This window comes from Archocentrus centrarchus, chromosome 13, assembly GCF_007364275.1.
Source record: "Archocentrus centrarchus isolate MPI-CPG fArcCen1 chromosome 13, fArcCen1, whole genome shotgun sequence".
Classification (NCBI taxonomy): domain Eukaryota; kingdom Metazoa; phylum Chordata; class Actinopteri; order Cichliformes; family Cichlidae; genus Archocentrus; species Archocentrus centrarchus.
In genome coordinates, this window is record NC_044358.1 from 20,038,808 (window position 1) to 20,052,449 (window position 13,642).

Genomic DNA, 13,642 nt, shown 5'->3' on the forward strand with positions numbered 1-13,642 from the left:
AAAGTGCGACTTGGGAGTTCTCTTTCCATGATTAAAGTTCCTCACATATCTCAGTCATTATCGATATAATAATTTCGAGCTAGTTTTTTTTTTACATTTTAATGTGTGTAGGCATTAAGCCACACATGCATGACTTCAAAGAGTTGCCAGTGTAATGACCTCGATACACGGTTAATGTTAAATTACTGATCTCAGTCGGTGTGGTACCAGCTCTCAGATTTGTTTAATCATAAAGTAATCAGTGCACTCAACTATTTGTTTAGAGGTAGTGACTCAAATCTTTTTAACCCATTTTTAAAAAAGTGAGATACTCTACAAACACTGAGGAGGCTTTATTAATCCTTATTCATCCCTGCCATCTAGTGGTCAAAACAAACTCTGCAGCATGTTTGAGACTTGGAAGCAAAATGGAACAAGACAGCTTCCGATTAAGAGATGCTTTGGATCAAAATAGATTTATTTAATACACATTGCACTTTTTTGAAAGTGTCATGAAATCACATTGATGTTTCTGTTAATATACGCTGTCCCTCCACTATTCCATGTCTAAGTCTTCCATTTCCACGGTTCCTTCTCTCTTCACCCAAGGTAAAGGTCTGGGCACATAGGGATCATATGTCCAGCGAGGATACACTCTCTTGTACAAATTCATCAGGACAGTGTCTTGAGAGCGTAGCTGATTGTCAAACACGCACTTCATGTGACCATGTGTTCCTAAAAAAAAAAAAAAAAAAAAGAAGAAGAAGAAATGGCCGTGAGAATCCACAGCAGATACGCAGATATGAGTTTTATTCTTAAATTTTCCTAACCTAAGGCCTCCTTGATGTGACCTCTCCGACCCCATTTTGTCCGCAGCTCCACTGGCTTGAACCACGTGATATCATCTGTAATAGAAAGAAAAGGAAATTGAACTTGAAAATTATGTATTTTGCAGTAGTACTATATGTGATGATTTTAAGTATGAGAATGTCCTCTCACCCCTGTTAAAGAACATGTAACGAACAACAGCAGAGCGCCTGTTAATTTTGAACGGGTGTCCGCTCAGTACAATCCTCTTCAACACAATGCGCTGAGGGTCACAACTGAGCAGACTGCCTGTAGCCACCAGGTCCTGGATGCCTAGAAACACACAGCAAGAACAACACATGCTCAAATGCCAGCACAGAATTAACTTAAGTGGATAATTAATTAAAACCAACAACAGGGTGGATGGTTTAAAGTTTAACATGAGGGCAGCCAGGCCACTAATTAAATTGACTTCTGTTGAAGTAAACAGGACTTTCCATCTCACCATCATTCCTTTGCTTAAAAAGCAGGATTCCTGCAGGGGGGAAGGTGATGGGGGCGTACAGTGACACCACAGTGGGGGCATCTGGTCTGAGGAAGCGTTCCATCTTGTGCTTGTCAGCTAAAAAAAAACCATCAGAGTTCAACAATGCATTTACTATCGTATGTCCAGCAGATATCGTTATTCCAGAAGTTGCTTTTAAGCTCATTCTGCTAATATATTTCAACAATACTGCAGATTTTATACTTAAGTTTCATTTCAGAGTTCTTGTTTTGCAAAGAACTGAAAGTCAACCCTAAAAAAAAAAAAAAAAAAAAAAAAAAAAAAAAAAAGGTGCTAGTTTTGTACAATTATGTTGTTTAAATATTGCAAGATTTACTGATACATTTGAAATTGAACAGTGGGATGAAATCATGTGTCAAAATTGAACCTGATGTTGTAGATTCAAATTTCCAGGTGTTTTTTTTTTTTTTTTTTTTTTTACTTGCTGATACCGATTTTTGCCAATTCCAGTTTTCTAAGAACTACAACTGGCAGCATATACAAACAAAAACTCCTTCAATGAAAAATATTATTTTCACAACAAAAGAAATCAGTAAATTTTACATATTTCCCCAACGGCAGTAAGTTACAGGATCTCTCACTGAAAAAAAAGAGGGAAATATAATTCACTGAAAATGAGTTGCTGTAAACCCACCTTTACCTTACCAAAGGTAAAGGTGGGTGTACCTTATCAAACAAAAGGAGAGGCAACAGATTTTTATAACAAAACAGCCGGGTGAGGGTGATTTAAGAGGCTGATCAGGTTTGTTGTTACAAGCCTACTTTGGCAAACTTTGTGCGTTCACTCACAGTGAAGAGCTTCCATGCTAACGACAGGTTAGTGTGTGGCTGTGAGTGTGGGTGCGATCATTTGCCTGCACCACTGTGCACGTGTTGCACATGCATGAAACAGACTTGCTTCTAACTGGACACACCTGAGGCAGACCACCTGGTTACAGGTCGGTGTTGAGAACGCTGGAACTCAACGGCAGTTATTGCGCCTTTACACTGTGCTAATTTATGTTGTCTCTCTCAACAATCTACTTATTGCATCAGTCCAATAAATGGACTGATTTTGGTATAAAATATAATGGTTATGAACACCTGCATGAAGGAGTATTTAAAGTATTTGTGCAGGGTCATTCCCCGCTCTCACTCCTGCTGAATTTACTGGGTGAATTTAAAAACTGTCTCATTAAGAGACTGAGGTTGAAACAAGGGTTACATTTGCATAATTAGCACGTGTTCTACCTGACGTGTGCTGAGAGAAGATGGGAGAGGCCCGGAATCTCCGAAATCCACAGTGGAACACGAGCTCCTCTTTAGATTTGATTGGCTCCGTGTTGCTGGGGTGTCGCCGCACCAAAACGTGCATGACTGACATCTACGCGCAGGAGAAACAATTATGATGTGAGTAACAGTCGGCGCAGCTTTGCTTCAAATGGACAGTTTCAGATGTCAATACCTTCTGTTCATGTGGCAAGAGAGACACCAGCACCAGAGGTTTGCCCGACTGGACACTCTCCATCACAGAAAAAGGTACGTCGATGATGTGCAGCGTAACATACCAGCCATTCTGAAACAAGAAAGACAGCAGAGTGAGTGAAGCCAAAAATAAGCATTAACATGAGAGCATTTACAGATGAAGACAACTACTGTTATTTTTACCATGGCTCCCTCCTCCTCGGCTGCAGCTTCAGCCAGTATGCGGCGGCGAGTGCGTTCAAAGCTCTGGAACTGGAATATGCGTGAATAGTCAAGGGGCAAGTTTTCCATGGGGTCCCAAGGTGACGAGCGGAAGCTTTTTAGCCCCCTGTAGCGCTGGAACCTGCGAGTAGAGGACAGCAACCCAAACAAAGTGACAACAATAAATATTTAATCATGAAAGAAACATAAAAGAAAACATAAGAGAAGCCCTACTGACCTGATTCTAGCCGCAGTATCGAGAGGCGTGTCCACCTCATCAGGAAACATTTCATTAGCTCGAGCCTCGCGGTAGCGTTTTAGGCCTTCTTCCTCAGCAGCTTCATCCATGTGTTCATCGTAGCGCTGATCTGCACCTGCTCGCTCTGTGGAGCACACCTCTTCTTCCTCCTCTTCCTCTTCTGAATCACAGCATGAACCAGGGTGCTGGACAGAGAGGACACAGAACAAATTTAGTACAAGAGGTTTGAACAAAAAAATGCAAGCTGCTGTCTGACTAAACAAAACTGAATCACTGTCCTCTACATTTTTAGAGATCACTGAAGAAGCTTTGATGCTCTGGCTCTGCTTTACCCACGTACTAACAACAAGTGCAGTGACAGAGATAACATTATTGGAATAAAACCACCAGAAAGGCCTCTTTCCCACCAACAGGGTTCCGGAGCCCGTGCCGTAATTTGAACCGTTAGGCGGGTTTTCCACCGCTGAAACACTCTGTGCTAGGCCGAAAAACGGGTTCGATTCCGGCCCCGCAAACTAGCTGGTCTGGAACCAGGAACACGTGCCGAAAGCAGCAGAGGGGCGTGACTCTGCTGTCTCAACATCAAGTTTTATACCATATTACATGTGTATTACATGAGAAAAGTGAAGCGATTTTCACGGCTGTGAATTAGGTTGGGCTCTAAGGCTGAACTTTCTGCTTTGTATCAGTTCATATTACAGATAAAAGGACACGAAGTGCATACTTGTCGTCTTGCTCTAATCGCTGTCTGTGTTTACCTCTGTGCTGCACACAGGTGCTGCAGTAGTTTGGTTTGGACCATAAAACATATTTGCAGCACAGAAAGGGGAGCGTGTTCTCCCACGTTTGTGACCTTCGGCTTCCGTGTCCAGACGAGGACCCGCCCACGCACATACGTAAAGGAGCAGTTCACAGAAACGCGGTGGGAACGCGGGCCCGTTCTTAATTGTTTCGTCGGTTCCTTGGGATCGGCACGGGAACTTGCTCCGGCTCCGGAACCTCGGCGGTGGGAAAGTAGCAAAAGATATTTAGCCCCACAGAGGCTATACTACAACTATCTCAACTTGGATAATGAGCTAACTATGTTCTTGAATCACAAGATTCAAGACTTTTTTGAACGAACCTTTTACCAGCAATCCGTGTGGCTCTCTCTTTTCAAACAGTGAGCCTGTAAGCCAAATATACTGGGATGAACAGGCTGGGCAGAATTCTCTTCAGGATGGTATTGTTTACTTTCTTAGTTGCAGTCAGTGTTTAACAATGAAATGAAATGGTAGAAAAACAATTGAAATTAAAAAGATCCCATTCACAGAAAATGTTTATGTAACATAACTAACAACTCAGCTGCAATCACAGAATAGCTTTGTAGTGCATCATGTGTCTGTAAACATGAGTAATTGCCCAAATTCAAACTATGGGAATCACTGTTTTGCATGCATTTAAATTTAGTGCATTTCCAAGTGTGTTACGTAACGACTGTCTCCAGTGTGAGACATCCACTCTTAAAACAATATCTAGAAATTGACCTTCCAAGGGCAATATATTTGCATAAGGAAATGAATCATCAAAGAAGACATGCTTTGCTCTGGTTTCTTGACTGACACATTACAGGAGAAGCCAGATGCAAGAGCGGAAAGCTCTCAGCATGCGGCTGATTCACAACCTTTCCAACATCCTTGCTGCAATAATAATAATAATCATTATCATTTGAAGTACCCTTTCCACTATTGTTACCGTCTTCTAAATACGTATTCCTGTGCGCTAACCTTGACATCAAATGCATGCTAATAACAATCAGAAATCGTAATGAACCTGTTGCATAAGGAAAGTTTTCCTGACTCCTTTTCAAGCAGAGCGGGAAATAAATAAATGGTCGGCCCCTCCCTTCGTCCAGACAGGAAGTTCTGTTCACAAGACAGGAAGACAGGAGGCTTCTCTTGGGACTCCTGCTCCAAACACTATTGTTGTGGTGAGCAGCCTGGCACTGCAGGCCAGAGTCAGACACTGAGAAAACAAACAGTGCCTCTCAGCAGCGAGGTGCACTGACTGTGGGTCACGTATGCACCGCTCCAGCCCCGGAACTACCAACACTTTATTGCTTCTTCACAAATTACCATCCTCATCATCATCATCATCTCCACCTGACCTCAGCCACACTGTTGCTATGACAACATGACCCTGCTCAACAAACTAACCAATAAAAGGTGTGTTCGGATTGAACTTCTAGTGAAGCTACTAAATCAAGTTAAATATAACAATTACAAATTGTATGTTTCGGTTGCATTTGCTGTGCTTTCTAGGTGAGGTGAATGTGATGCCCAGAAGACGCACAGAGATATCTGAGCATCTCTGCTCAGACAGCTGTGACCTGAGCTACTTTTTAAAAATGTACACTCTGCCCATTTTTCAATGTATCGGGCTTTCCGAGGCTAGGAAGTATTGCCTATCATTATAAACTAAATATGTTTGTTGTTTTAGTGTAAATCAACCCTATAATCTCAGAACACTCAACTTATTTCTTTCTTCTGCTTCACTTCACTGTCTATAAAGGCTTATGTCAAAAAAATGTGTACCTGAGAGTCAGTCTCCCCATCCTCTTTGTCCATGGCTTCATCCATCATGTCATCATCATCGTCATCATCATCACTACTTTCTTCATCCATGTCGCCATTCTCCTCCTCTCCTTCATCAACAATCCAGGTGGCCTGGTAGTCTGACGTTCCTTTAGGGACCTTCATTACACGTTTTTTCTTCCTGGCCTCTAAACAGAGAAACCGCAAAAGATTTAGAGTCCTGTGGTTTTCTGGCTCAATAACTTGCATATAAGGACATATACAAAAAAACAAAACAAAGAAAACAAACCACACTTGCATCAAGAAAAGCACATTCTTTCAGTTATGTATAAGCATCCAAATTATTGCCATGTACAGATAACATTATATTTTGTGTAACTGGCTTGTTGTGTCAATCAATACTGACACATCACGGTGTTATAAATCTGTATTCAAGAACGATGTGCCAAAGTTGAAAAGCAAATTCAGTTTTATACATTTTCATTAGTAATATAGTTTCCCACTACTTGAAAGTGGTAACTTCAAAACAGGTTCAGCTTTTCTAACACAAGCAAGGCCTCAATCCTCAGCACTAAACCATCTCATATGTTATTTCCTAGATATCCTCATATCCAGATATTCTCCACCTTCAGCTTCCAGCAGTTCTGATTCTGTTGGCCAAGTCTGCTCTCCGTCCATGGGATCCACCTCAGCCTCTGCCTGCAGGCTCTCCCTGCTGTCTGGGTCTGCTTTCATGAGCACCCTCACATGGGCCTCGTCTTCACCTCCATCCTGTGGTACAGATGAGCAGGTAAATGCAAAACATTTCGACTAAACTAGCTATCAAAAGCTACAAAACGATTAAGGTGTTAAAATATGACTTGTCCATTTAAGCTTACGACCACCATTCATTATAGTGACATTTCCATTAGTTATAATGGTTATAAATAGTGTAGAAAAGTGCACGTTCCAGTTGTTATGCAACAGTAATATTACTGTGTCAAAAACAGATGCTGACAGCTGTAATAGATTACCTAACCTAAACCAGTTCCCAAGCTTCCGTTTCAAACTGTGCAGAAAATATCTGCCTGCGCCCAAAAATATCCACAATACAACTAACTAACCCTACAAAAAAGTCAAAGGCGGTGTAAAATTCCTAAAATATTTTTGTCAAGCAGTAGAGCAATAAATAGATCTCATTTATATAACTTATTGTTTAATAAACTATATTCTATCAGTTTTCCATTTATAAATGTATATTTGTCAGGTTAAAGTATTTAAAAAAAAGCATCAAATTCCAGTCAAGAAACACCTACCATCATGTCAACATCTCCTTTGCTAGGCTTTGCTGCTCTGGCCACTGTTAAGTTCAGGGGAAGAGGGTCTGCTGGAGCATCAATCTGACTGAGCTGAAAATCACCATGACCACTGATGTGCACCAGTCTGTCAACCCGCAGAGGATGGCCACGCACATACCCAGAAACACAGAGTGTGCCCAGGCCCTTAGGTCCAGCTGTATTCTCAGCATGGCTGTTAGGTGTAAAAGTGACATGCTGAGCAATGAGATGAGAACGTCTGGAGCGGAAACCCAACTTTCTCTGTCTCTGAGTGCCCAGGTGTCTGAGAAGTAGTGTGCCATCTTGTTCTGAGTCCAGAGGGAAGAGACGGGCATCGGGAAAACGGCCCTCCGTGATCTTTGACAAAACTCTTCTGGACTCAACCCTCTTCTTCACAGGAAGATCGGACAGACCCTGACATACCAATGCTGTGTAAGTTGAACATGGGAGAGAGACAAAGGCTTAGAAAAGGTACATCAGAAAAGACGTGAATAAAAATGTTTATAAAAACTGCATCCATGGAGTCTGAAACCTCCAGTTTTATGTTCAGATTTATAATTACCATAGCTGGGGAGGCCCTGAGCAAAGAGGCAAGACAGACAATAGTCTCCATAGCTGTCCCAACCTTCAGCAGAATCCAACACGAATACAAGGCTGTCTGCAATCTTTGTCACATCCAGCAGGGAGTGCATATCCGCTATAAAAAGAAAATATTACACAAGTGAGAAAATATAAACAGGTATGTAAGAGTACAATCTGCAAATACTTGTTTTAGAAAGTCATCTACTGAGGAGAACATCAATTTTACAACACAAAATGTAAATTTAAAAAAATCCTATCTAAAACAGTAAAAAATTTAAATACCTTGTGGCAGAATTTTTGAGTCCATAGATATTCTAAAAGTCACAAATGTATTCATAGTACCAGAGATGCATATTTATTCTATGAACAAAACTCATGCACTTAATAACATTTAACTATCTAGCTCACTTTTTTTAAGGAAGCCTCTTTTCCAGTGCTTACCTGTACTCTGGCTTAGAAAGGTGAACCTTTGTTTAAAGCGAGGCAGAATCAGCCCATAACTGTCACTAACACCACTGATGCACCGGTCATTATGTACAATGCCCCCAACACCTTCTCCACGCAGCAGTTTAGTAATAGCACCAGCATCAGCTCGGGCATGCAGGGACACCACAACCACCAAATGAGGAGGACCATCTCTGCTGCCTAGACGTCGCTTTTCTGTCAGGACCTAAAAACATAAGAGATTCAAGCAACTGCAGCAACACTAAAAAATTTAAGAAAGGCAATCCATCATGTGACATTTTAAATTACCATGTCTTTCTTATTCTTCCGCAGCTGATTGGCTTTGTGCCTTCTGTCCATCTTCTTTTGTTCCTTTCTCTGTTTTTTGGAAAGGACTGTCACTGACACTCTCCCTGTGAGACAGTGCAACACAAGATATTTATAAATTTATACAATATTTACAGTGGTCTTTTAACATAGTCTTTAACACAACCCGCAATCCTGCTGCTTAGAAAAAGATTCTAGTACAAAAATACACATCTGGCATCATGCACCACCCTGCTGCACAATGTTAAAGCAGTTCAAGTCTAAGTTGTCAATAAATCTCAGCAGATATATGAAGACTGTGTGAACATGGGCTGATGTAGTTCATGATTCATTTTTACAGTATCCGCGCTGCTTTAAAACATATGCTGGCTAGGCAACCTATCAAAAACACCTGAAGAGGGAAGTTCAAGTGAACACAAGAGCGCAGCTGCTTTTACTTTGTGAATTTAATGATGTTGATATTTTTTAGAGAGGTGCCGAATTAGTGATTTTAAGGCCATACCCTGTTTTGTAGTATTGTAGTACTGACCAATCGCATTTAAGCAGGCTCCAAACAGTCCATCTCGAATGCAAAACTGATCTGCTCCAACCGCTGGCTATTGTTTGACAACAATTTAGCTTTTTTTTTTTTTTTTTTTTTTTTAATTTCTCTGCATCCATAAACTATGATCAGTGGACAGAACAGTAAGTATTGAATCTGATATCCTGGTTAGACCAGATGCCCCCAGAAAATTTCTGTTGTCCCTATATGTGCCTTATATGTGAATATATGTATTTTTTCTGTTTTACTCATGTGACTTGACGAACCTATGAGAATTAATTAAAACTGAGATATTTATAAATGACACAATTCAAATAATCCTCTCTCTTTGAAAGACCATCAAAGTATGACAGTATGCCTGACATCTAAATACAGCACAGGATGGGTGGAAGATTATCCATCAGCCATAATCTGTAAGGTCTTATTTAAAAAATAAATAAATAAATAAATAAATTATTCCCATACATCGGCGGAGCGCCCTCTGTTGGAATCCAGTTAAACAGCAGTACACACAGAATATAAACTGGTTTATATTCTGAGGCATCGACATTCCTGAATATATAGTTGCCTTTTATTAATCCTTGAAGGGTCTTTTGCTTTCATTTTAGGGCTGAATTTGGTCCTCTGGTTGCGGTTGGTCCTCAAATAATTTGAATTAAAGCGTCAACATTACTTTATCTTTTAGACGTTTCAATAACTGTAAAGACTAGTCCACAATATTTATGTTTGGTTATAGATATCAGATTTTTTTAAGGGCCTGAAGACTGCAGTACCGGCCCCCAAAACAGCATCATCCGGGCTCTAACTTAAAATTTATGAAATATTCCTCTAAGCTACAACTTGCCAATGGTTTCTCAAAGTAATGTGAATATATACGGAATGAAGCAGAGTACCATTAAATTACAACTTTGTTGTACTGCGACAAGCAGTGTTCATTTGTGATAATCATTCTCATTTTAACTCAGAAAATGAGCTTGAAATTAAATATAACAAAACAGGTTTTAACGGTAAACCTTCGCGGTGTAATTCAGAGTGATGAGTGATCCGTTTCTCCAATAACGGATCACGGGAAGCTCTGATAGCTCATCTGATGCAAACTCCACCAATTTTAACGCCAAACGAGCCTCGCAAATGAATACACATTTTCACTGAACGTCATTCAAAAAGTGTTAAAATATCAGATAATTCTACTAAACGGATTCAACCATTAAAGCCCAACACGTGTACATGCAGAAGCCACATGCTAACAATACACATGCGCCCCCGGGTGTAACACTTCACAGCTGGACGCCACTTGCCTTTGTTTTCCCTTTCAATTTCTCCTTTCGTCCGGTGCTTGCCATGTTTGTGTCCTTTATTTTTCTGTTTGTATATGCCGGGTCTGTGGCCCTGTTGTTTTTCCCCATCAGCAGCCATTTCCACCATGTGGGTAGGTCAGCTAATTTACTTCCGCACTCGCAGCGACGTCACGACATGGACGTGTCTTTAGAACTTCCGGAGAGCCTTTCTTCAAAATAAAAGCGTAGATCAGGATGACGTGACCTTTCCGTTGAGAGTGTTGATGGAGAAGATCAGAAGGAGTTGCACTGTGTCTTTGTGGATCTAGAGAAAGCATATGACACGGTGCCTCATTATATGAGGGAGTCAGGAGTGGCGGAGTATGTGAGGGTGGTGCAGGGCATGTATAAGGACAAAGAGACAGGTGAAGTGTGCAATAGGACAGATGGGTTCTTAGCCCCTTCTTTTTGCACTGGTGATGGGCAGGCTGACAGATGAGGTCAGGCAGGAGTCTCTGTGCAATTTGATGTTTGTAGAAGACATGATCTGTAGCGAGCATAAGGAGCAGGTGCAAGAGAGCCTGGAGAGTACCTGGGGTCAACCATCTAAAGCCAGGGGCAGTGCCCAAGAGAGGTGAAGAGGAGAGTGCAGGCAGGGTGGAGCGGGTGGACATGAGTGTCAGGGATGATTTGTGAAATGGAAGGTTTACAAGATGGTAGTGAGACCTGCTATGATGTATAGCTTGGAGACAGTGCCACAAACAAAAAGACAAGAGGCCAAGCTGGAGATGTCAGAGCAGAAGTCAGAGGAACAGCTCAGACTGGAGTCAAGGCTGAGATGGTCTGGACATGTGGAGAGATGAGATAGTGGATACATTTGACAAAGGATGCTGAATATGGAGCTGCCAGGCAGGAGGAAAAGAGGAAGACCACAGAGAAGGTTCACTGATGACCCTCATCAGTGAAGTCTCTGGAGCTTGAAAAAGGCGACTGGACTTCTTTTTGTTTCTTGAAGACGTTTCACCTCTCATCCGAAAGGCTTCTTCAGTTCTCAACCAAATGGTGGAGAGACCCAGGTATTTAAACCCCTGTGGGCTTACTACTTACTACCGCCTGTACCCTGGAGAAGCCACTCCATGCATTTATGGACTCCCAAAGATCCACAAAGAAGGAGTCCCACTTCGACCCATTATCAGCAGTATAAACTCGGTCACCTACAACATTTCCAAACACCTCGCCACCATCTTATCACCGCTTGTTGGCATCACACCCCACCACATTGAAAACTCTACAGATTTTACTAACAAGGTCCGGAATCTTGTACTGGATCCAGATGAAACCATGGTGTCCTTTGATGTGGTTTCACTTTTCACTTGCATACCCACAACTGAGGCAGTGGAGACCGTCAGAAGACGACTACAGGAAGACGATTCCTTACTGAACAGAACCAGCTTCACCCCAGATCAGATTTGTGCACTTTTAGATCTCTGCCTTACCACAACATATTTTAAATACAATGATGGATTCTACAGACAGAAGCATGGATGTGCCATGGGCTCCCCAGTGTCTCCCATTGTAGCCAACCTTTACATGGAGGAAGTGGAAAGTAAAGCTCTTGGTTCTTTCAAAGGGATGGCACCTAGCCACTGGTACAGATATGTAGATGACACCTGGGTCAAAATCAAAACCCAAGAAGTAGAAGCCTTCACTCGTCACATTAACTCAGTGGATAAATACATACGTTTTACCAGGGAGGACACCAGAGATAACAAGTTACCACTCCTGGACTGTGCGGTGCTTATCGAGGAAGATGGAAGCCTCAACATTGAAGTTTACCGGAAGCCCACACACACAGACCAGTATCTCCTCTTTGACTCCCACCACCCTCTGGAACACAAACTTGGGGTGATCAGGACCCTACAACACCGTGCGGAAAGTGTTCCCTCTAAGGCAGAAGGGAAGCATAAGGAACACACACACATTAAGAAAGCCCTCAAAACATGCGGTTACCCCAACTGGGCCTTCATCAAATCAGCTAAGATGCACAGGAATGAAGGCCAAACACAAACAACAGAGAATAGGAAGGACAAGAGGAACAATATTGTCATCCCATATGTGTCAGGCTTGTCAGAGAAACTCAGAAGAATTTTCTCCAAGCATGACATCTCAGTATACTTCAAACCAAGTCACACCCTAAGACAAAAACTGGTTCATCCCAAGGACAAACCCGCCAAACACAAGATCAGCGATGTAGTGTATGCTGTTCAGTGCAGTGAAGAGTGCTCGGACCTCTACATTGGTGAAACCAAACAGCCTCTTCACAAACGAATGGCACAACATAGAAGAGCCACCTCGACAGGACAAGATTCAGCAGTACATCTGCATCTGAAGGAAAAAGGGCACTCTTTTGAGGATGCCAATGTTCACATTTTGGACAGGGAAAACAGATGGTTTGAAAGAGGAGTGAAAGAAGCCATCTATGTCCACTGTGAACAACCATCATTGAACAGAGGAGGTGGATTACGTCACCAACTTTCCCCCGCTTACAGTGCTGTCCTGAGCTCCCTTCCCAGAGTCTCAACCCCCATTCACACCTTTATTCCAGTGACCTCAATAGGCCACAGGAAACAATGGAGCGGAGTCCTAAATTGGTTTCAACTGAAACCACTGATTAAATATGACCCACGCCCCCTTCACACCTGGGCACGTGTGTTCACGCACATGATCAATAGAGGGTCATAACCACCTCCAGGGGACTACGCCCACAGGGGTTTAAATACCTGGGTCTCTCCACCATTTGGTTGAGAACTGAAGAAGCCTTTCGGATGAGAGGTGAAACGTCTTCAAGAAACAAAAAGTCCAGTCGCCTTTTTCAAGCTCCAGAGACTACTATGACCTGGATGACTGAGAATCTACACAGACCTCATCAGTGAACCTTCTCTGTGGTCTCTGTCTGTGACAGAGGAGGATGCTAAGGATAGGGTGAGATGGATAAAGATGTTTCGCTGTGCTAACCTTCAAATAGAGCAACCAAAAGAAGAAGAAGAAGGGAAATTATGTGAACACCGTGAAATGTCTTAATCTTGCTGTATTTATTGCATAAATTTAAGGGTCAAGGATCATAAGACTCTGGCTTTAAAAAATTAAATTCTGGGTTAATCTTAAAAAACATATTGGGAGAAAACTACATTCCCACAGATGCAATCAAAAAAACAAGAGAAAAGTTTTTTCTCTTCAGTACAGAACAAATGGCAACAAATAATACTCCGTGTGATGTTTGATATTTATACATTACACCCATTATATA

General features: G+C 41.9%; 1 protein-coding gene across 1 annotated transcript; it reads right to left on the reverse strand.

Annotated features, from left to right (window-relative positions):
• Window positions 1-270: 270 nt before the first annotated feature.
• tsr1 (TSR1 ribosome maturation factor) lies at window positions 271-10,521 on the reverse strand. Its single transcript, XM_030744445.1, has 15 exons — window positions 10,357-10,521; window positions 8,500-8,603; window positions 8,188-8,416; window positions 7,727-7,861; window positions 7,144-7,592; window positions 6,475-6,619; window positions 5,849-6,036; window positions 3,255-3,460; window positions 2,999-3,158; window positions 2,796-2,906; window positions 2,582-2,714; window positions 1,292-1,408; window positions 979-1,119; window positions 810-884; window positions 271-714 (listed from the first exon to the last, which is right to left on the reverse strand). The coding sequence occupies exons 1-15, from the start codon at window positions 10,481-10,483 to the stop codon at window positions 536-538; spliced, it is 2,499 nt and encodes an 832-aa protein (XP_030600305.1). The 5' UTR covers window positions 10,484-10,521; the 3' UTR covers window positions 271-535.
• Between the last annotated feature and the right edge of the window lie 3,121 nt (window positions 10,522-13,642).

Excerpts from the sequence above, each read along its gene's own strand:
- tsr1 (XM_030744445.1), bottom strand. The coding sequence starts at position 10,483 with ATGGTGGAAATGGCTGCTGATGGGGAAAAACAACAGGGCCACAGACCC. Across the intron at positions 8,604-10,356 it reads AATTGAAAGGGAAAACAAAG|GGAGAGTGTCAGTGACAGTC; the intron begins GCAAGTGGCGTC and ends ACTGTCTCACAG. Across the intron at positions 1,120-1,291 it reads TTTTAAGCAAAGGAATGATG|GCATCCAGGACCTGGTGGCT; the intron begins GTGAGATGGAAA and ends GTGTGTTTCTAG.